This window comes from Manis javanica, chromosome 17, assembly GCF_040802235.1.
Source record: "Manis javanica isolate MJ-LG chromosome 17, MJ_LKY, whole genome shotgun sequence".
Classification (NCBI taxonomy): Eukaryota; Metazoa; Chordata; class Mammalia; order Pholidota; family Manidae; genus Manis; species Manis javanica.
In genome coordinates, this window is record NC_133172.1 from 12,932,838 (window position 1) to 12,955,308 (window position 22,471).

General features: G+C 52.4%; 2 protein-coding genes and 1 long non-coding RNA gene across 7 annotated transcripts; 2 read left to right on the plus strand and 1 right to left on the minus strand.

Annotated features, from left to right (window-relative positions):
- Positions 1 to 200: 200 nt before the first annotated feature.
- Positions 201 to 5,924, plus strand: ACTMAP (actin maturation protease). Of its 5 annotated transcripts, XM_037013927.2 has the most exons (7): positions 219 to 442; positions 767 to 1,216; positions 2,763 to 2,831; positions 3,318 to 3,442; positions 3,803 to 3,932; positions 4,013 to 4,083; positions 4,903 to 5,924. In XM_037013927.2, exons 2-7 carry the CDS (start codon positions 900 to 902, stop codon positions 5,238 to 5,240), a joined length of 1,050 nt encoding a protein of 349 aa, XP_036869822.2. In that variant the 5' UTR covers positions 219 to 442; positions 767 to 899; the 3' UTR covers positions 5,241 to 5,924. The 5 variants fall into 5 exon arrangements, with proteins under 5 accessions (XP_036869825.2, XP_036869823.2, XP_036869824.2 ...); XM_037013928.2 differs by having other exon boundaries at positions 209 to 1,216; positions 4,692 to 5,127; XM_037013929.2 differs by having other exon boundaries at positions 217 to 1,216; positions 4,987 to 5,924.
- Positions 5,925 to 6,520: 596 nt separating this feature from the next.
- ITPKC (inositol-trisphosphate 3-kinase C) lies at positions 6,521 to 22,453 on the minus strand. The gene is made up of 7 exons (XM_037013921.2): positions 21,180 to 22,453; positions 16,977 to 17,076; positions 14,878 to 15,091; positions 13,100 to 13,304; positions 11,073 to 11,174; positions 10,373 to 10,444; positions 6,521 to 7,967 (listed from the first exon to the last, which is right to left on the minus strand). The coding sequence occupies exons 1-7, from the start codon at positions 22,308 to 22,310 to the stop codon at positions 7,764 to 7,766; spliced, it is 2,028 nt and encodes a 675-aa protein (XP_036869816.1). The 5' UTR covers positions 22,311 to 22,453; the 3' UTR covers positions 6,521 to 7,763.
- LOC140847165 (uncharacterized) lies at positions 20,550 to 22,091 on the plus strand. Its single transcript, XR_012126855.1, has 3 exons — positions 20,550 to 20,685; positions 21,197 to 21,392; positions 21,952 to 22,091. It is a non-coding gene; the product is annotated as an uncharacterized lncRNA (long non-coding RNA).
- Positions 22,454 to 22,471: the final 18 nt, after the last annotated feature.

The window sequence follows — 22,471 nt, forward strand, 5'->3', positions numbered from 1 at the left end:
TCCCGCCTCGGCAGAAAAACCCCAACCACCTTGTAGGGGTACGGACCAATCAGTGAAGGCTGCGCCCCTCACGCACTTCCGGCCACAGGGGACGCGGCTCGTGCTGTGAGGCTCTTCCTGAGACAGTCATTTGGAAGCCCCACCTCTCCCCCCGCCCAGCCTTCTCTATCACGTGACTACCAAAGGGGCGGACACGAGTTGCCTCACCACCCAATACGGGAAATGTTCGCTTCGGCATCCATTTTGCAGGAAGGGGAGGTGGTGTTACTAGCCGACTCCATTCCTCATCCCAGCTATGTAGCGGCTCCTGACGTCCTCGGAATTCTGAGCCTCTCCCAACCTTCGGACTTTTCCTGTTGCTTTCTGCTTACAGGACCTTCTCCACAACTAAGCTGTTTTCCCTGCCAGGTGTCCTTTTGACTTGCTGATTTCTGACTCAAAGGTCAGCTCGGTGGTTCCGATCTCGGGCTTGGGATGTGAGGGGGTACAGATCCTAAGCTCCTCACTCTTTTGCCCTGGGCCCTTTCGGCCCATCACTCTAGGTCTCAGCCTTCATGTCCCAAAACTGACCCCCAGGTTTCCAAATCTAGCCCCGAATAATAAGTTAACTCCTACTCAGTCTCCCTCCTTGAGCCTTGCGACCCAGCCTCACTTTTACAAATGTGGGTCCGGATTAAAGAACCCCAGATCCTGTTAACTCTCAGATCTCTTGTGATTTGAGTCAGCCTGGACCTCTCATTACGAATTTTTGCTCCGGTTCTTTTAGGCCCACTGTTCAGCCCCCAAATTCTGGAAATCAGCTGCAAAACCTTCAGAATCTCTGCTCCTGTGACCAACCCATTTTGGGCGATCCTTCCCTTTCCATTCTCCACCTCCCAGGCAATGCCATAGACGCCAAAATGATTTCTCCATGCTCTCCTCCCCTGGAACCTCCAATCCCTCCTGCCAGGACCCCTGCATCCCAAACCATCGTTTCTCCTCCCTCTCTACCCCCAAACCTCCCCAACTTAACTTTGCCATCCCCTCCCTCGAGCCTCCAGGCCCCTATTCCCCCACCACCCCCACTTCCTCCTCTACCCGCTGCTATGGGAGTTGCTCCCCCTCTTGTCTTCGGCCTGGAGAAGAGCCAGCTCCTGAAGGAGGCCTTTGAGAAGGCTGGCCCAGTCCCCAGAAGCAGAGACGATGTGAAGAGGCTCCTGAAGCTGCACAAGGACCGGTAGGGTTTCTGTGCCCCATGCCTCTCGCTCAGGGTCTCACCCAACCACCTTGGACTTCAGCCCCCCTGGGGTTTCCCATTTCCTCAAGGTCCAGCAGCTGGACTGCTTCAGGCCCCTACCCAGGTCCCTTCAGTGGCATGTGCCTTCAGCAAAGCAGAAAACTCCTGCCCTCACAAGCACTTTGTCCAGTGGGAGAGACAGATCCCTCGCTCCAGGTGACAGCCTGGAGTGGTCAGAGCTGTGATGAGGGAGCCCAGAAGGGGTACCTGACCAAGGCTGGGGGTCAGTGAGGCCTGCCTGGAGGAGGGGATCCCTGAGTACTGGAAAGCAAGTCATGCAGGGGTGTATGTGAACAGCTTGTGCAGAAGGCCAAAAAAGACGTGCAACTATTTCTTTAATGGGTCAGGGCAAGTGACAACCAAGGGATTTCATGGGAGGGCAGGAGCCAGATTAGACAGAGCACGGGCCATGTGATGGAAGGAAGGTGGACAGTCCCGAGGGCACTAGGGAGCTGTGGAGGGCTTTGCACAAGAGGGAGGCCAGCCACCTGTGGGGAGTGGGGGTGGTGAGACTCCAGGGGGCCCTGGAGGAAGCTGGAGCATCCAGGGGCCCAGGCAGGAGGCAAGGGGGGATAACCTGGACTGGGTTGTGGGCCCCAGTTTAGCGATTCTTTGCTGGAGGGAGAAGATTGACAGAAGAAACTTCCCATTTTCTAGACAAGTTTCTACTCTGCTGTAAGAGTGAGGCAAATTTAGTGCAAATAACAACCATCCATCAGTGCATGTGTGCCATGTTTCCGACATAGTTCTAAGTGTTTTTAAGTATTTAATTCTCTCAACTATGCTATGACAGAGGAACTGTTATCCCCATTTCCCAGATGAGGAAATGGGGGCTTAGAGTGTGAAGGAACTTGGCCACAGTGCTTAGAAGAGGAAGAGCCCAACTGGAGCTCCAGCAGTGGAGTTCCATGCTTTTAATCACTGTACCGTGATAACGTTTTTGTCAGGAGGGCGCCCCAAACTCGGAACCAGGAGCCTGCAGCCTTGCTCTTTGACTAGCCTTGGAATAGAAATACAGGCTCATTGTCCTGCCCCACCCGATGGGGGTGCATTGTTACCTGGTTTTAATCAGGCTGAGTTAAGGAATTTTCACCCTATTTAACAGTCTAAGAAACAGGCTTGAGAAGGGGGGTGAACAGAGTTTGGGTATAGAGACACCCCTTCGATAAATTTCCTCTAATGCCTCAGGCTCCTGTTGGAAAGCTTTCGTGCATCTATTGCTTGCCCCTCCCTACAAAACAGAGCAGGGAGCGGCCAGTGGAAGGATGATTCCCACTGAGCAGATGAGGAAACTGAGGCTCAGGAGGGCAGGTGCCTCATCAGGGTTCAAGGAAGTCAGTGACTGAGCCAGGAGCTGCCCCTGGCCCAAACGACAGCTGGGCCTGTGTCCCTTTCACCACCCGTCAACACCCCACTCTCAGCCAGACCGCAAGGGGAGACTTTTAGGAGCTGGAGGCCGCATGACCTGAGTGAGGCTCTGATTCAGTTTCAGAAGTGACTTGCAGTGGATCCTCTTCTGTGCTGACCTGCCCTCCCTCATCCAAGAAGGCCCACAGTACGTGCCCTGATCTGGGACCCCGATGCTTTTCCAAGCTTCTGCCTGTGCTGAGCTCCGTGAGGACTGACCTGGAGGCTGGGAGTGGTGGGCTCATCCCAGGCAGCCTGGAGAGGAGTGGGAGGGCAGAGAAAGGGGGAGCTCGCCAGCTCAGGGTCCTGGGAGCATGTGCAGTAAACAGAGTTGGAGCGAGCGAGCGAGCTAGTAAACCTGGTCCGTCACCTCTGATTTCCGCTCTGGCACGTTCTCTTCCTGAAAGGCCAGGTGACATCTCTCCCGACCCGCAGCCCTCCAGCCCCGGGCTCAGGCCTTGGCCATCCTCTCTCCCTTGAAGGGGAGTCAAATTCTTCCCACCCAGCCTGGGAGAAAGGGGGCGAACTGCCCCAGGGCAGCAAGCCTTCCTGCACTGCAGCCCCTGGGGCAGAGGGAGCTCTGTAATTACAGACAGGACTTCTGGGTCGAGGGACTGGGCCTATCTCTCCCCAGGTGTGGACTGGTGGCCTTGTGGATGGCAGGCGCTCTCCTGGCGCCCCACCGCAACATCTCCCTGGAGGGACTTGTGCAGATGGCCGTGGAGAGAGGCTACTCTGCTCAGGGAGAGATGTTCTCTGGTGAGTTAGGCGCAGGAACATCTCAAGCTAGGCGTTCTTCCCCAGGAGGGGGTGGAGAGGCTGGGTAAGACACTGCCAGGCACACGAGGAGGCCTCACTGCATTTCTCAGGCCCTTGTCCCCACCCAGCTGGGTAGAGGGGTACAAGGTGGACTCTGGAGCCAGGCTGCCTAGGCTTCCGACCCAGCTCCGCCACCTCCTGCCGAGTGGCCGTGAACAGACGGCTTACTCTCTTTGTGCCTTATTTTCTACATACGTACAAGAGGAGGTGGTGCTGGTGAGGGTTGGGGTGGCCATCCCCGAGGAGATCCTGGCACGGTCCCAGGCACGCAGTGGTCCATCTCTCTGCTCTGTCCCACAGTGGCTGACATGGGCAAGCTGGCCCAGGAGGCGCTGGGCTGCCACGCGGAGCTGCTCTGTGGTGGCCTGGGCGGTCCCAACAGGCACCGCGTCCTACAGCACCTTGTGACTGGACATCCCCTCCTCATCCCGTACCCCAGGGCCTGGAGGTGGGCAGGGCAGGGTTGAAGAAGGGTCCACACCACAGTTTTGGCCTTAACTCCAGCACCAGCTACGACGAGGACTTCAACCACGAGCCGTGTCAGAGGAAGGGCCACAAGGCCCACTGGGCAGTGAGTGCAGGTGAGTGCCCTCCCTCACCCTGTGCTCTCGTCCTGGCCCCCCCCACCTCGCCCCACTTCGACCCGCCTCATGTCCTCGCCCCAGCACGGGCTCCTCCTTAGTACTCAGGACAGGGACCGTGGCTAGGCTGTCCCTGTCCTCACAGGGTACTTCGCAGGGACCTGGCAGTCTGTAGGTGCCTCGACACCTGCCATTCAGGGTTTTCATGAACAGAAGCTCAGAGTGTGGGTTCAGGATCAACAGTCTGGGCTCCAGGGCCAGTCTTGCCCCTTCCAGGCTCTGTAAGTCTGGGCTTCTACAATCCTGTCTGACAATTGGGTGACAGTAGTACCTGTCTCCTTGGCAGAGCACAAGGAACTCACAACAGTGCCTGGCATGCTACGTGCCTCAGTAATGTTGGCTGCAATCAGCTTTGTCTTCCTCATTCCACGTGCCTGAAAGAAGGCCAGATTTGCACAGCATGAGCCCTGAATCGAGGATCCCTTGCCAGTGGCCCTGCGGCCTTGAGGGCTTTTCTCTGAGCATCCGTTTTCCTGGACTACTGGAGACAACTGGGTTTCAGTGTTTGCTCTGTTTAATGTCACCTCTCCACCTCCTTGTGCCAACAGGCTATAGGAGGCAGGACTTACAGTGCTGCAGCTCTGCTAGCCAGACAGCCTGGGTCCAAGCCCAGCCCAGCTGTGTGCCCACTGACCCGGCCGACCTCTGGAACCTGGGGATCGAGGCAGCACCTACCCTGGAGGGCTGTCGGGGGTGTTCATTGAGCCCTGGTGCCAGTCAGGGCTCAGCTCTTGCTCACAGCCGCCTCCTCCCTCCCAGGGGTCCTGCTGGGGGTGCAGGGTGTGCCATGCCTCGGCTATGTGGAAGACCTTGAGCTACCGGGCCTGTTTCACCCCATGCCAGGCGCAGCCAACCAGCCACCATCCCTGCCGGAGGAAGGATCCTCAGGAGCCATCTACCTTCTCTCCAAGCAGGGCAAGAGCTGGCATTACCAGCTGTGGGACTACAACCAAGTCCGAGATAGCAACCTGCAGCTGACCGACTTCTCACCCATGCGGGCCTCTGACGGCCGGGCATATGTGGTGCCCACTGGTGGGGTGCGGGCCGGCCTCTGCGGCCAGTTCCTGCTCCTCAGACCACAGGAGTCCAGCCACTAGCTTGTGCAGCCCTGCGCCTGGGTGACAGGGCCCAAGCCACAGCTTCTATCTTTGCAACAGCCTGTTTCTTTCAGCTGGACTCAGAACCTCCATCCAGAAACCCTTCATGCAGTCATCCCCATCCCATCCTGTCCCCCAGTATTGGGCACCTCTGTGAGCTGTGGTTATAGCCAGGAGCCAGCCAGACAGGCTCCCTCTCACCAGGAGGGAGACTGACCCCAGCACAGCCCCGAGATTCCTGGGCCATTCCTGCCCCCAGCCATCTGAATGTTGCCACCATGTTTCTCACTGGTAACCACCCTCTTCTAAACCCCTGGACATCTGCAAGAGCCTCTTCAAGGGACCCCTGCTGCCCGCAGAAGCCCAGGAAGCTTTTACAGTGCAAGCCAGGTCACAGCACTCCCCTCCAGAGAAACTTCCAGCATGTTCCTGTTGCTCAGAATAGGGACTCTTCCTTCTAGCCAGCTCTCCTCATCCCAGTTGTTCCTCAAATTTTCTGCCACCAGTCCTGCTGGCCTTCCGGGTCCCTAGTGTCATGTTCCCTCCTGGAGCTCCCTGCTAAGAACTCAGCTGCTCCATCTCGTCTCTTTCTCACTTTCTCAGAGAGGATGCCCTCAGCCCCAGGTTCGGCCCCTTCCCCACCTTGGTGTCCACTTGATTTAAAAACAAAGGAAATGCAGCTGAGAGCAGTTCTTGCCAACTACTTCATCATGTTGACTCCTCGGATCCTCTAGTACCCTGCAAGGAAGGTACTAGATCTTCCTCGTTTTACAGCTAGAGACTGAGGCCTGGGTAAGTGCAGGGCAGCCACTGGCCAAAGGTCACATGGCTGGCAAGCAGGGCCAGGATTCAAAGGCAGTATCTTAACAAACGGAAAGATGATTAATGAATACCTGTTCCTCCACTCTTAAAGGAAAAGAACAGGTCTGTCTGGGTCACCGCTGTGTCCCCAGTGCCCCGCAAAGGGTCTTGGAGAAACTGCAGTGTAGTGTTCCTAGCAGAAGGGGAGTGTGCCCCTCCCCACCCCAGCCCCCACACCCTGGCTGGCACTCTTCTGGGAGCCCCTGAGGATAGGGCTTGGAGCTGTTTTGTCACAGTTTGTCTCCACATCATCCAGCCTGGTACAAGTAGCAGCTCAGTGAATGAACAAATGAGCCAGTGGGCTCCCAGCCTGCATCACTGCCCCACACTCATTCCTGTCCCATTGTCACACCCAATGCTGACGCCCAGATTATGAGCTTCAAGCCCACACATCCCAGACGCAAAAGAACTCCACGAAGTTGACTATGAATGTGCTGTTTACTGGGGTGTCCTCATGGGGAGGGGAGGCATGGGAAGTGATTTTCCCTCCTGTTCCCCATACTGCCCCATTGAACAAATAGACATCTTGTATAAATATTGTAAAGATGGTCAGTAGAAAAGGAGTGCACCTCCTTATCTGGGAGACCTTAGAGCTTCAGCTTAGGGAAGGGGGGACTGTCCTCCCCAAGTCTAGCCTTGTGGGCCAGAACCCAAAGTCACGGGAGCAGGAAGAGGGGGACAGTGGTGTCACCCACACCTGAGGGTGCTGGGCACTTTGGTTTGGGCCAGGTTGTGAGCCCACAGTCCCAGCCAGTGGCCCCACCTACCCTGCACCTCTGGCCAAGGTGGGCACTAGTCACGGCAGGGTCCAGGGGCAGGAGGGGCCTCCTGAGGAAGGCAGCTCATTCCCAATTCCCAAGCCTGCTTTTTGGCTTCTGAAAGCCCTTTCTGCCCCTACACACAGGAGGAGGAAGAAAGGGTAAAGGGCAGGAGGTGAAAGTCCCAAGGCTGAGTGAGGCTGGCGCTTGAGGAACAAAGTGGTGCTGGTCACAGTGCTCACGGGACGTGGCATGGTTTTGGTCTGTGGGGGTTAGAGTTCCAGAACCATGGGGCCAAGGGACAGGGTGAACTGGGGCCCACCCAGCAGCGGCAGCTCTCAGGCCAGCCCTGTCATTGTCACACTCCCCTCAGCCTATCAGCACCTGTGTGGCCTCAGATAACTCTCCCCAGTGGATGAGTAGCTCCTGCAGTTGACCACAGACAAGGTCCGGTTTTCCTGGGCACCTGGCACCACAGCTGAGACTGGTTGCTGGCCTTGGAACCAGCTTGCAGCCCCACGGAGGCAGTCATCCATGGAGTGACACCCCCTGCAACAGCCAGCCACGGGAATCATGTTCTTTCAGGGCACGTGGTTTAGTTGTGGCCTCTGGCAGCTCCTCACAAACCTTCCTGGCCGCTCAGAGGAACCAGTCTAGTTCTGACTCACTGAGACCCAGCTGTGTCTCTCCCCATCTCCAGTCCTTAACCCCTGGCTTATGAAACGGTGAGGCACTCCCTGGTCTCCATAGCCCTTCATATCTTCCATTCAGGTCTTGTGTGGTACACAACACAATCTCTCCCGACAGTGAGGTCAACTCCCCCAACCTCAGGCCCCCGGGCATCTCAGGCTCCTCCAGCCAGACGGGCATGATCCAGTAGATAAGCCAGTGGGAGCCAAGTAGGTCAACTCTGGGCCAGCCCCTGAAGCAGGCGGATCATGTTGTCCAGGCCCCAGAGGTAGCCATCCTCGTGGTTGCCCTCGGCCCAGGGCAGTCGGTGGCTGAGCGTCTGGTGGTCAGGCAGGGCCACTGTCTTCCCAAAGTCGATCATCCAGACCCTGGCCAGGCCCGTATGGTCGTGCACAAAGAGGAGGGAGCTGCCTACTACCTGCAGGGAGAGAGATGGGAGGTTAGGAGAGGAGCAGGCACTGGCCAAGGTCCCCCCTGCCAGCAGGCAGCTGAGCTGAGTGGTTGACAGCATGAACTTGAGCCAGACAACCTGGGTTTACATCCTGGCTCTGCCACTTTCTGGCTCTGTGGCCTTGGGCAGATGACAATTTCTCAGTGCCTCTGCATCCTCATATACAAAGTGGAATAATGGGAAAAGTACACCACTTACCTCAAAGGTTGCTTGGCATATGCATGAATTAATCCACATAAAGCTCTTAGAACAGTTGTCAGTATAGCAATTGTACAACCAATGTAAACCAGTTTCCTTTTTCAAGCTAGGATACAAATGCAAATGCCTGCAGGATCCTGACTTCATCAGGAGAGCCTGGTGGAGGCTAAGGAGTGGCTACTACCTCCCCATATTGCTGCTGGGGACCCCCGGGCAAGTGGCTTCTTTCTCCAGGTCTTGGTTTTCTCATCTGTACAATGGGGATGATGGTAAAAGCCCCGACCTCCTGGGGTCATTGGCAGCATTCCATGATCCCCAGGCTTATAAAATGCCCAAGGTGCTTAGCACACAGCTCTCAGAACATGCTGTGTGTCTTGACATAGAAACTATTTTGTTGCCTTTACTTAACTCCAGGTATGTAAGCCCCTCCCTTTTTCCAGTCAGCTTTCAAACCCCTCTGCTCCAGAGGATCAGACAACTGGGCAGGCAAGGTGACTGTCGGAAGAGGCAGATGCCTCCCCACTCTGGATGGCTGTTGGCATACGGCGAGCTGCCCAGCGTTACCACGTCTCCCAGTGTGTCAAAGGAAACTGGAAATCCCAATTTCACTGTGAAGTCTCATGTTTTAAATGTTGGCAACTCATTTTTTAAAACGATAAGTCCCCAGGCAGACGAAACCAAACACGAGAACAGAAAAAATGAGGTCCCTGGGCTGCCTCTCTGTGGCTTGCATGTGAAGTTCGAAGGCAGGGACAGGACGATGAGGGGGATGTCTGATAAGAAGCCTGACAGTAAGAACGGGCACAAACTGAGGGTTCACCCTATGAGCCCACTGGACCTGCAGCACGCCCGCGAGGCAGGCACTCCGTTACCCCATCCACAGGTCAGAGACAGGCCTACAGAACTGCCCAGGCTGAGGGTTGGGGAATCAGCGGGGCTTCAGCCCTGCCTGGCCTGACACTCTTTCCTGACGAGTGAAGTCAGAGATGGCAGGCAAAAGAGGAGGGCTGGGGAGGGGAGGGGAGGGGAGGGGAGGGGTACTGCAATACCAGTCACCACTCCTCAGACTTTGTGAGGCAGCCCAGGGAGGAATGCTTCCAAAGAGACTTTCCAAAGACACCCAGGCTGTGAGGGAAGGAGGAGGGAAGGGGGAGAGCCACCAAACACAGAATGCAGGTAACAACAATTGTAAATAAGTATGATTATAAAGTAAGTGCTAGGAGTTAAGTGCACTTCTGTGCTCTAAAAGGCGCTTGACACACTATTTACAATAGCCAAGAAATGGAAGTAACCTAAGTGTCCATCAGTAGATGAATGGATAAAAAAAGAGGTGGTACACATACATAATGGAATATTATTCAGCCATCAGAAGAAAACAAATCCTACCATTTGCAACAACATGGATGGAGCTGGAGGGTATTATGGCCAGTGAAATAAGCCACGCAGAGAAAGACAAGTACCAAATGATTTCACTCATATGTGGAGCATAAGAACAAAGAAAAACTGAAGGAACAAAACAGCACCAGAATCACAGAACCCAAGAACGGACTAACAGTTACCAAAGGGAAAGGGACTGGGGAGGATGGGAGGGAAGGGAGGGATAAGGGCGGGGGAAAAGAAAGGGAGCCTTACGATTAGCATGTATAATGTGTGGGGGGGGCATGGGGAGGGCTGTGAACACAGTGAAGACAAGTAGTGATTCTATAGCATCTTATTACACTGATGGACAGTGACTGTAATGGGGGGTGTCAGTGGGGACTTGGTGAAGGGGGAAGCCTAGTAAACATAATGTTCTTCTTGTAATTGTAGATTAAAGAAAACAAAATAAATAAATAAAATAAAGCAGTTATCTGACCAAATAAATAAATAAAAGGCGCTTGACAGTTGCTCAACGATTGCTTGTCTCCCATTTCAGCAGCCCCACAAGGGAAGGACTATTGCTCCTCCCCAAGTCAGGAGGAAGGTGAGGCCTAGAGGGCACACCGTGTGCTCAGGCTCAAGCAAGTCACAACTATCCCAGCTCCTACCCTAAAAAGCAAACCCCAATACTTGGGGTCTCCTTGTCATAGCTCTGGACTGCAACTCTGTCAGCGGCTTCTCCTCAGAGCCACTGGGACCCTCACACTGTACCCGCACACAGGGCCCACTGCTCCCACAGCAGCCGGAGCTCGCACCTCGTGGGTCCTGAAGAAGGGAGAGTTCTCCAGAGCTTCACGAAGTTCTTCTAGGCGTGCCACGTACTTTCTCTGTGTGAGAGGGAGGGTTTCTTAGTTAGCATAGGGACCTTGTGGGTCCTTACCCACCTGGAGCTCTGTCCTCGTCCCATATCCCAGAGGATCAGGCAAACCCCGGCCGGGGTGCGATTAGGGAGCCGGGGAGAAATGGGGGGGCTGGGGGGCGGGTGGATGATCCAGGTGGCACAGACAAGACTGTGTTGGGAGATTATACCCTCATTTCTTAGCAGCTCCTCCCAACAAGATAGTCTGTTTCTTTTTAATCTAGGCTTGGTCTTAGGACTTGCTTTGGCCAATAGGACATGGCAAAAGTGGTAGCTACTCTGAGCCAAGCCATCAAGAGGGCTTGAGTTTCCACTTGTTTTCTGGGCCACCTGATTCCACCATGAGAACAAGCCCAGGCCAGCCTGCCGGATCATGGGAGACAAGTGGGCAAGTCGTGAGCTGAGACAGCGAGCCGATCACCAGACACGTGAAGGGGGCCCTCCTGCACCAGCCAGTCCAAGCCAAGCCACCAGCTGACTAAAGATGGTTCAGCCAGTATCAGCCAACCTTGGCCCAAAGTAAAAGACCACTGACTTGGGAATTACAGCAATAGTGGTCTTGGCTGATAAATTTGGGGCATGTGTGTCCAGCTCACCAGGATTCCATGGTTCCCATCCACAAAGTCCTCCAGTGCCTTTGTCACCTGCTCCAGCTCCTGTGTCTTCTTGAAGTTGGTGTTGCAGGTCCCATCGGCTTTCTGCAAGGCAAGGGGTGAAGATGCAGTGTTGCGCCTTTTCCTTCTCACGCCCAACACCAAGCCAGCCTCAGGCAACTCCCAGCCTCCACATACACTTGCTGTTCAGGGGAAGCCTGACCACCTGCCCAGCCCAGCTCAACGCAGCCAAAGTCACATTTCCAAACAACCAGTCCTTCTGAGTCTAACTTTGAACCCCCTGGTTGAGCCGGCCTAGTCAGTGGGCTTTGGATGGGGGTGGACCTGGCTTTGAACCATGATGGTACTTAGCTGAGTGGCCCTAAGCAAGTCACTTCACCTGCTGCAGGGTGTTTCCTCATCTAGAAGATGGGAACTGTGTTGGTATCTACTGCTTAAATCTGGTATAAGGATTAGAGGAGACTGGGTGTAAGGCATATGGCAAGCAAGCACTCCAGAACTGAGACATGTTCTTTTGTACGTCTCAGAGGGGCAAGGAGAAGCCATCTGAGTCATTCTGCCACACTGTGCCTGGTGCCTTGTGGGCACTGGTAACATGGAGATAAAAGGACAGGCACAGTCAGATGAGGGAGGCAGAAGTTGGATAAGATTATCACAAGGGAGATAAGAATAATGAAGGAGTATAGGGAGCTATGAGGAGGTAAAGAGAGGGCTCTGATCTAGGAGAATGGCAATCAAGGAGGGCTTCCTGGAGGAAGAAAAAAATGTGAAAAGAGACAGGAAAATGACTGGGAATTAACCAGCGCAGCAACAGGGGGAAGAGCAGCCCTGGCAGAGGGAATAGCATGTGCAGAGCCCTGTGCCAGGCAAGAGCAAGACCCTTTAAAGGAAATGAAAGTGCTTCATTGTGGCCTGCAGGCAGAGAAGGAGGAAGAGAGGGGTGAGAGATGTGTAGACTCTGGAGGCCAGGATCCTAGGGAGCCACAGAAGGCTACTAAATATGAGAATGGCAGTTGGATTTGCAACTTAGCAAGATGGCTCAGGTGGGGCTTTGGGGGAAGAGGCACTGTCAGACCTCACTGGTGGGATGCATAATTGTACAAGACCTATGAGAGGAGCTGGCGATCTCCAGCAGAATTCCCAATGCACTCAATCTTTGAGCCAGCAGCTCTGCTTCTGGGAGTCTAGTCTACAGCTAAACCTATACACTTGCAAAATGTCTTAAGTACAAAGTGACTGAGGCATTATTTGTAATGGAAAAAAATGGAAACAGCCCAGGTGGCCATCTATAGGGGACTGTGGCACATCCACAAAGAGCTATTACATGGCTGTAAAAAAGGAAAGACAGGCAGAGGAGATCCTCTATGGAACGATATGGAAAACTCTACCTTTTGGGTAAGAAAGGGAGGGAATTTTAGGATATACAAATGCATCTGTTTGTTATTTGCAGGAAGAAATATAAGAAACTGATAAAGTGGTTGCCCAGAAGCAGGTGGGGGTGAAGGCAGGAGCAGGGAAGGGACGAATAAGGACAGCAGCAGGGTTGGGAGGGAGGTTTCTCCTATACACCCCTTTCCAATATTACTTTGACTTTTGAACTGTGTCAATACCTATTCACACAATTAGATTCAATTTACCAAGAAAGAAACAAAGAAAAAAAAATGTTTCTATGTAAGAGGGGAAAAAGGATCCCTCCAACTTCTGTGTTGGACAGTGAATCAGGGTTCAGAGCTGAAGAACACCACGCAGACCAGGACAGGGCTGCAGGGAGGGGAGCAGATGGAATGTGGAGCTGCTCAGGGACAGAAAAAAACAAAGCTTGGTCTCTGATGGATGTGGGAAAGACAGGAAGGACCTCACTGGACCCCAGTCTTTTCATCTCTGCAGTTTCCTGCTCTCCAGGTCTTGCTTCTTTCCAGCTTCTCTTGACACCCACAGTCCCCAAGAAGTCCTGCCTCCGCTGTAGCTCCCAGCCCTCTAGCGACAGGCTAGCAGCTGCTGGCCCTCACCTTGATACCCTCGATCCGGAAGCCAAGGGTGGAAGTCGAGCTGACAGTCTCCCTCCACTGCATGTAGCGGGGCTTAGTGACAGCAGCCTGGGCATGCTCCTCAGGGGTGGGGGCTCCGGGGTCCACAGCCACCATCTTCTCATACATGTCCCTCCGGGGCCAGGGTCGTTCCCGCGCCTTCACCAATTCCTCCTCCAGGTAGGTCCTGGGACACAGATGATGGTATAAGAGAAATGAAGAACAAAGCCGGAGGACTGACACTCCCTGATATCAAGCCGTGTGATGAAACTAGTGTGGCACAAGGAGAGACAAACAGATCGATGGACCGGACAGAGTCCAAAAACAGACACACACACGTACACACACCCAATTTGTGGCAAGCTAGGCATTACGATCCAGTGGGGAAAGGGAAGCCTTTTAAATAAATGGTGATGGATCAATAGGATATCTGTATGAAAAAAAATAACCTCAATCCCTACCTCACATCATGTAAAAAAATTCTAGATGCAGATATAAATGTGACAGTTAATAAAGCTGTCAGAAGAAAACATAGATCTTCATGATCATGAAGTAGGCAGATTTCTTAAACACAAAGCTAGTAACTAGAATGAGAAAAAGGTGACAAACTGGACTAAATTAAAAGTACTTCGAGTTATCAAAAGACAATATTAAGAGAGTGAAATGGTAAAGTTGGAGAACGTGTTTGTATCTCCAACAAAATACTTGTATCCAGAATATATGAAGAATTACAAATCAAAAATAAAAAGACAGAAATGGCCAATACAAAAATGGGCAAAATATTTAAACAGGCACTGAGATGGTACAGTCTTTTCCTTCATATATATATATAACAAAAACAATATTATACACAGCAGTAATAGTAGTATAACTCCACTGGGGTTCCCTGACCCGACTGCAATGTGTTTAAGCATGTGGGAGGGGGTCTTCCCACACATAACACTAAGAAATTCTCGAATACCAGCAGGGTGTCCAGGAACTCAATTCTGATGCCATCTACCTGGAGACAGCACCAGATTCCCAGGTCAAAGCCTCCTGTCCTACAAGAGTATCCTCCACTCCATCCCCCTCACCCCAACCCCGTCCACTGCAAACCCCCGGCAGTTACCTGTGCTTCTGACCTACCAGCTACAGATTGGAGGTTCCCATGACCTCCCTCTTAGGTTCAATTAATTTGCTAGAGCCGCTCACAGAACTCAGGAAAACATGACACCATAAAGGATGCAAGTTAACAGCCAGATAAAGAGAGACACAGAGCAAGGTCTCAAATACAGAAGTTTCTATCCCTGTGGAGCTTGGAGCCGGTGGAGGCATTCTGGTTCCCCAAGCATAGATCTCCCCGACTGAGAAGCGGGATCCAACCACGCTCTCTTCTCAGGGGTTTTTGTGAGGGCTTCATTGCCTAGTCGTGACTGACTAAATTATTGGCCCTTGGCTGATTCAGCCTCTAACCCCACCCTTGGGTGGGGTCCAAAAGTCTCTCATTAACATGACAAAACACCATTTCACCTTTAAGACTGCAGTGTTTTCAGGAACTGTGGATGAAAACCAAATATACCTGAGAAATACATATTTGGTATTTCTTATGACTCATTATATCACAGATATGAGAACAAGGAATGCTGGAATGCTTATACACTGCTGGTGGGAGTGTGTGCAGGTCCAACCACTGGGAACACTGACTTAGCACTATCTTCAAAAATGCTCATCCCAGAGTCTCCACCTCTGCTCTCTGGCTGCCCCTGAACCTACCTACCTACCTGCTGCCCATTTTGCAGTCCATGATGGAGGGGCTGTCAAAGTCTGCCAGGAGATCTTCCATCTGATTGAAGGCCTGGCCTTCCCGCTGCACCAGGCCGTAGTAGGCTGGCACGAAAGGCCGCAGGGGGTCGCTCATGAGCTGCTCCAGGCTGCGCTGCTCGTACTGACAGAAACGCTTTAGAATCCGACCGTCCTCTCCTGACTGGAAGTTCCCTACAAGCAGCACAGCCAATAGAGAGTCAGGCACCGCCTCAGCAAGAGAACACTCTGCGGTCCCCAGCCTGCATCAGGTCCTGGCCACCATCATCTTGGCTGTCCCTTCTGCAGTGCTTTCTCTCCCTCCCTGCAGCTCTCAAAATCTTGGCCAGGGGTAGCAAGGGAAAGGCCTGTTTCTGCTCTTTGTTTAAACAAGAGTCCTGTTCCCCGCAGACTTTTCCCTCATTTGTTTTGTGATTTTGTATTACAAGTTCATGGTCACTTGTAGGAATTTTCGTGGGACCTGAGTCAGAGCATGACTCTCCAGAACAGATCTGCTTTTGCTTCTTGTCTGGAGTCACAGAGTGCTAAGAACCAGGACCTATTTAATTTATAAATCTGGCATTTCCTGGACCATGCAGAGAGGGCACATTAGAGTTACAAATTCTTATTGAGGCAGACTGTATTTTCAGATTCTGTTTTTCAAAGATGGGTGCAACAATAGCTTCTGTCCCACAGGTTTGTCTAGAATTTTGCTATTCCCCATCAAGAAGTGGAATCTAATCCTTGAATCTGGGAGGGTTTATGGCAGAAATGACCCTATAACTTCACAGTCTAGGTCATAAAAAGAGATGCAGTTTCCACTTTATTGGCAGACATTTGCTTTTGCAGTCCTGAGCTGCCGCTTAAGAAATCTGACTGCTCTGTGGCTGCCATATTGTGAGGGAGCCCAAGCAGCTACGCAGAGAAGCCACAAATAGGCTTTCCAGCTGGTGGCCCCAGCGACCAGCTAAGACCCAGACAACAGCCAGCATCAATTCAGCTGTAGTGGAGTGAAAGTACTTCCAAATTTTCCACCCCGCTGCCTTTGGGTTGCCCTAGATGACCTTCCAGATATGGAGCAGCAACAAACCAACCCCGCCATGCCCTGTCTGAATTCCTGACCAAAACCTGTGAGTGCAATACAGTGATAATTTATTCCACTAGGTTTTTTAAATCAGCACTAAGTTTTGAGTTTCTTTGTTTTGTTTTGTTTTTTAACTCAGCAATAGTAACTACAACATATAGAGATGGCAGGCCTATGCGAATTGTGTCAGGGGGCCTTGCCTTTTCTCTGACTCAGATCTAAGGATGACCAAGGCAGGAACTTCCTTTGCTGTCTTCTTTTGCTGGTTAAGTACAGTTTGTCTAGTCCCTACCGGTGCCTGTTTTTGTAAATAAAACTTTATTGGAACACAGACATGCTCAAGTGTTTATGTATGATTTATGGCTGCTTTCATGCTACAACAACAGAGCTGAGTAGTTGTAATAGAAACTATCTGGCCCAAAAAACCTAATATATTTATTATCTAGCCTTTTACAGAAAAGGCTCTATGCTAGGCATGGTGTTACTCTACGCTAGAGACACTGTCCTAGGTCTGGGGAGAAACCGTTAATGCTGCTGGGTATTGAGGGCCTACTATGCTCTGGACACAGGAAGAGGACAAAGAATGATTATTTCCATTTATGGGGGCCTGTTTATCAATCTCAATATACATTTTTATTTTAACCCTTCAGTTAAGCCTGCAAGGAAGGTGTAATTATCTCCATATTACAAATGAAGAAACTTGAAGCCCAGGGAAGGACTTGCCCAGGGTCACCCACAAAGAACAGAACTAAGATTTGAGTCCAGGCCCATTTGTCCCCAGGATTGAAGATTTACCCCCCAATACCAGGATAACAAGGAACAGCCCAGGCCTTGATGTATGAATGGCCTGATCCAGACCTAAGCCCCTCTCATAACAGCTCTACGAGGTGGAGACTCTCACCAAGCCCATTCTACAGATGTGGAAACTAAATTACAGAGAAAAGCGCTCTGCACAACCCTGTCTACCCTCCACCCCTCCCTGCCCTCTGCTCTCACCAGCATGTCCAGACAGCTGGACCCAAGGGTAGTGTTTTCGGAAGGAGACCACAAAGGGTGAATACTTCAGAGTTGTCTTCAGCTTCTTCCATGGTTTGTTCTGTGTGGGGCAGAGTGGGACGGGGTCAAGGCAGAGGCCAGGCAAGAAAGGGGATGGGGTGCTCTGCTGAGAGGGAACCAAGGGGGGCCTAGGGTCTCTCCAGGACCAGGGGCCTCGCCGCTCCCAAGCTTCATGGGAAGAGCAAAGCCCACTTACTTCAGCAATCACGAGATCCCCCATAGGCCTCAGCAAAAGTGGGGCAGAGTCTCTGTCCATTTCTCTCCATCTCCGTCATCACTTTCTTTGTATCTGTGTCTCTCTCGAATGAGTAAAGATAGGCCAGGTTTGTTGCAGTAACAAATGATCCCCAAACCTTCCCCTCCACATACACACAAACATGGAAACAAGCAGGTGTTGATGGATGGGGCCGAAACACAAAGAGAGACAGAAACAATGATGGATGAAAGTGACAACAGAGACAGGGACAAAGACAGAGACTGCAGCAGTCATAAGAGCTGCTCACCAAACAGCTCTAGTCTGACCCCCTTCAGGGGTGTCCCTGCCCTTTTGAATTTGGGTTACTGATCTCCTGCCTCTATTATTTTCCTCAGAAGGTCTGACTTAGTTTCGGGACACTACTGAGGTTTCCAAGTCCTTGGTGTTAACATGGAGGGCAAGATTTGGGGATCCCTTGTTACTGCAACAAAACCTGGCCTTTCTTTACCCATTCAAGAAGGACAGAGGGACACAGACACAAAGAAAGCAGTGACAGAGTCGGAATTTGCTTTGGCCACTGACATGTGAGCAGAAGTGTCACTTTTGGGTGACTCTCCATGTTCTTTTCCCTGTTGTGGAAGGAAGTGGGATAGTGTGGAAAGATAAATGGAAGCTTCCTTAGCCTGGCTCTGAGTGAAGACAGCATGTAGCAGATCCCCTCACCTACTAGTGACCCATGGTCAATGTGAAGTATGAACAAAAACAATCCTTTTTTGTTCCAAGTCACTAAGCTTGGGGGTTGTTTGTTACTACAGCAAATCCTGACCCATCCTGATTAATACAGAGAGACACACAGAGTTACTAAAAGACAAAAAAAAAAAAAAGGAAATAGAGAAATACAGACAGGGAGACACAGATACAAAGTAATGACAAAGAAGACAGAAAGGAGAAAAAGACAGAGAGTGTGTGTGCAATAAAAAAACAGAGAAACAAACAGAAAACAAGGATTTAGCTGCATCATGTTGACTTAACCATGAGGTTCTTGAGACCCGTTAGTGCCTGGCTCACATACATGCACATGTGCACATACACAAGCGTGTTCTCTGCTCTAAGCACACAGCAGGCCCTTAGCAAGTATTGGGAGAATGGGCTGTCTTCAGAGAAGGAAGTTCTGCGTCTCATCCCCTTGCTACCCTGGGTCAAGGCCATGTTTTTTCCAACTCCCTCAGAACCTGGCTACCTAGCAGACATAGCAATTAATGCTGGGAAGGTCAAATAGAGGCATGGTGTTGGACTGCAATATTCAGGAAGAGCTATTCCCTCTCCCCCTCCAGCAGCCAGCCATGGAGAGGAGGTGATTAATAAAAGTTCCTGTTTACTAAGCACATGGAACATTCCAGACACAATGACAAAGATTCAACGTGCATTAACCTACTTAATCGTAAAAACACAGCCCCAGGAGGACTGTTGACTGTGCTAGAGAGGAGGAAACAGAGTCTCAGAGGGGTGAATCACTTGCCTAAATCACACAGCACAGTGCTCAGGTTCTATTTCTGGTCTGATCCCACTTCTCTGGGCTTACCCACTACACCAGTGCTGGACTACAAGCTCTGAGGGTAGGGATTGGGGTTGTCATGGTTACAACTATGTCCCCAGCCCATGGCCTGGCATACAGTAGGTGCTCCAAAAACAGTGGTTAGATCACAGGAGGTTAGTTGAAACTGTCTTTTTAAATTATAAGCAGATTCAGTATCTTTTCTGTCCTTTTACCAGGACCTGATGATCAATCTGGGATTTCTCAGATGGCTTCATGATGCTGTTATCTCCCATGTGTCCTCTTCTAGGAAGCTCTCTCTGATACCCCAGGTTTGACTTGTCACCTCCTCTGGACTCCACAGCCCTCTGGACTTCTGCCACCCCGGCCCTAAGCACTTGTAGATGCCACTGCATGGTGATGGGTCTCTCTCCTCCACTGGCTGGGCACTCCCCAAGGGCAATGTCTCAGTCACTGCTGTGTGCCCAGCAAAGCCAACACAGCACTGGACACAGAGTAGTAGCTCAGGGCTCAGACCATCGTGTCTGACCAGGAGAACTGGATGGATGTGAGAAGGAAGGAAGTGGGGAGGAAAGGAAGAAAGTAGTTGGGCCTTTAAGGTCAGATGTAATTTCAAAATGCAGCAAGAAAGGAGCTGTGTGGCTTCCAGGGTTTTCTGGAAGGTGGGAACAGCTTGAGCAGTAAGCAGAGTTGGATGGTGGCTGGGTGTTCAAGGAACAGCCTGCACTTCACTGAAGCAGAAGGGGCCACAGGGGTGAAGGGAAGCTGAATGCGGGAAGGAAGCTTTGACCACTGGGGAGCCATGGAAGGTGCTGGAGCAGGGGAAGTCAAAAGTGGATCAGAAGTGGGCCTTGGAGGCAGATTCTGGAAGGATGAGATAAAACTGGACAGGGAAGCCTGGGAGGAAAGCGAGTGAGGGGTGGACCCATTCACATATTGCAGGGATTAAAATGACTGGGTTTTAAACTCAGCCAGAACTGAGTTAGAATCCTGACTCTGAACTGACTTGGCCGCCCTAAGCTAGTGACCTCACTTCTTCAGGCCTCAGTGTCCTTATCTATAAAATGGCGACAATCATCCCAATCTCATGGTGCTATTATAAAGATTCAGAGTTAACACGTATACAACACTTAGAAAAGTGCCTGGTATTAAGAGTTGGAATCTTAGCTCTGCGTCTTCCAAAGTATGTGACTCTGGACAAATGTATTGACCTCTCTGGCCTCAGTTTTCCTCATCTATAAAATGGGGGTAATAGTATCTACCCTGCAGGGCTGCTGTGAGGATGAAAGGAGTCAAGCAGCAAGGAGCTTAGCAGAGATCTGGACATAAGTTGAGTGCTAGCTGCTATTATTTGATTTTCTCATTCGCTTCCAGTCCAGCGGGGATCATGCCAAGGATGTGAGATGCCAGGCGCGTGAGAGAGTAGGTAGAGAGAATTGCAATGGCAGAAAGCCCCAGAGGGTCAGTAAGCTCCTCTGCTCCGGCACAGGCAGGTTGAGGCAGGTCTGTCTCTCACATCTGTAGCCACCTGTGTGAACATGTTCCTAAGGCAGGCATGTGGGAAAATGGGGGCTCAGGGCAGACTCCAGCCAGGGGCTGCAGGACAATGGGAGGACCCAGCAGGCCAATCCACATGAGGCTCTCACACCTGTCTCCACACTGACCCTCCCTTCCTGAACCTGCCCCACCAGCCCTCCTGATTCACCAGGGGAGAACCACACCCAAGCTGGGAGTGAGGACGGAGGATGTAAACAGGAGTCTGCAGGGAGCCCCTTGGGGATCTGGGGGGCAGCGGGGGAACTGTAGGGTCGCTGACTAGGTTGGGGGTCCCTTAGCCTTTGGGGTTCACACAGCCCTTCAAGAGTCTGATAAATGCTGGGGGCTCACTGCCTACAAAAGTGAGTTGGCTAAGGGCTAACAAAGGTTCATGACCCCGTAAGGTAGCCACGGGCCCCAGACTAAGAAACTGGGGGTAGAGAGTGCACTTTTTCTGTCTTCCTAAACTAGTGCTCTTCAGATTTTGGGAGCACAGACTTTCTAGAGGATCTGACAGAAGGTAGAGGGTCTTGCTGCAAAAATGTTGTGTGTATACACACACAGATTCATGCAGTCACATAATTTCAGGGGTTCCTGGGCACCATGAAGTCAGTCAGCGGCCATCCATTTTAGACCCCAGGACGGGAGGAAGTGGGTGAGGGAGAAAGGAGAATATTAGGAGGAGGGTGCACGGAGTGGATTAGTAAGCCAGCTGTCAAGAGATCACTGGATGGAAGAGGTGCATGGAGATGAGATTGCTGGTGGATGCTAGAAAACTTCTCAAAGCAAACAGGGGATCAGGGATCTGTGAGGGGGCGGGGAGTTGGGGGTCACGGGCAGGATGGGTCCCACTCACCCCAGACCTGTCCTCAGGATCGCTGGCACCTCCACCTCCAGCCACCACGTCATCCTCAGATTCATCAAAAGAGGAGGCAGAGGAGAAGCCACCACTGCCCCCCTCAACCCTGGAGGAGGGTCCCACTGGCTGAGCCTCGGGCTCAGGGGTTTCAGGAGTGATGATGAGGCGGGGCACAGTGGTCAAAGGGCTACACTCCAGGTGAGAGTACAGGTGAGTCACCAATTCCCCGGTTTCTCGTTCCTTTAGTGAGCCATCTTGGCTGGGCTCCCCCAAAAGGAAGTCTGTCTCAGGCTTTGTCTGGGTTCCATGTGCATCTCGTGTCTGGGGGACGTCAGCGCCAGGCTCAGTCCAGGAGCCATCAGAATCTTGTGCTGGGAAACCATCAATGCCAACATGCTTCCAGGCTGTTTCGGTATCCTGTTGCATCTGGGAGCCATCGATGTGAGGCTCTGTCCAGGGGCCTTCAGTATCCTGTTGTGTCCTGGAGCTATCAGTGTAGAATCCTTCCCAAGAGCCATCAGCACTTGGCTCTGTTGAGGGACAGACTCCCTCTGGTCGAGTCCGGAGGCTAGACCTGTTCTGCTGGGTGCATAGGTTATCAGCCCAGAGTTTGGCCCTTTCCGGCTGGGTCTGTGACCTATGTATTTCTAGCTCTGTCCAGGGCCCATCAACGCCAGGCTGTGTCCACAGGCTGGCCCTGTCTGGCTTAGACAGGAGATCGGACTTCTGCGGATCAGTCCAAAAGCCATCTGTCTCATTCTCCGTCCAGGAACCAGTTGTCTCCAGCTCTGACCAGTGACTGCTCCTTTCTGGATGTGTCCGGAGGTTGAACCTGACTGGCTCTGTCTTTTGGCTGGACCGCTCCGTCTGGGCTCCGAGGCCAGCTGCTTCAGGCTCAAGCTGTCGTTCTGTCCCTGGCTCAGGCCCGAGGTTGAACACCTCGGTCTGGATCGGGGGCCCGCGTCTCTCCGGCCGCCCCGCCGGGCCCCCTGCGCTGGGCCCAGGTCGCTGCTGCCCCGGCTGCCGCCGCCGCCCCCCTCTAGGCGCCTCCAGCCCCATGCGGGCCGCCCCTGGCAGCGCCCCGGCCTCCGCCTCGCTCAGGCTCCCCCGGCACGGGCAGCGCCTCATGCCCGCTCCCTTGGTTCGGGCTTGGGTCTGACCCGGCCCCTCCTGCCCCTTTAAATCCCGCAAGGGGTGTGGCCGGGGAGCCCCAACTCGCGGGTTCCGGCCCGCGGAGTTCCAGCCCTCCCGGCCAAGCAGGGGTTAACCGATACTCACCACCCTCCCAC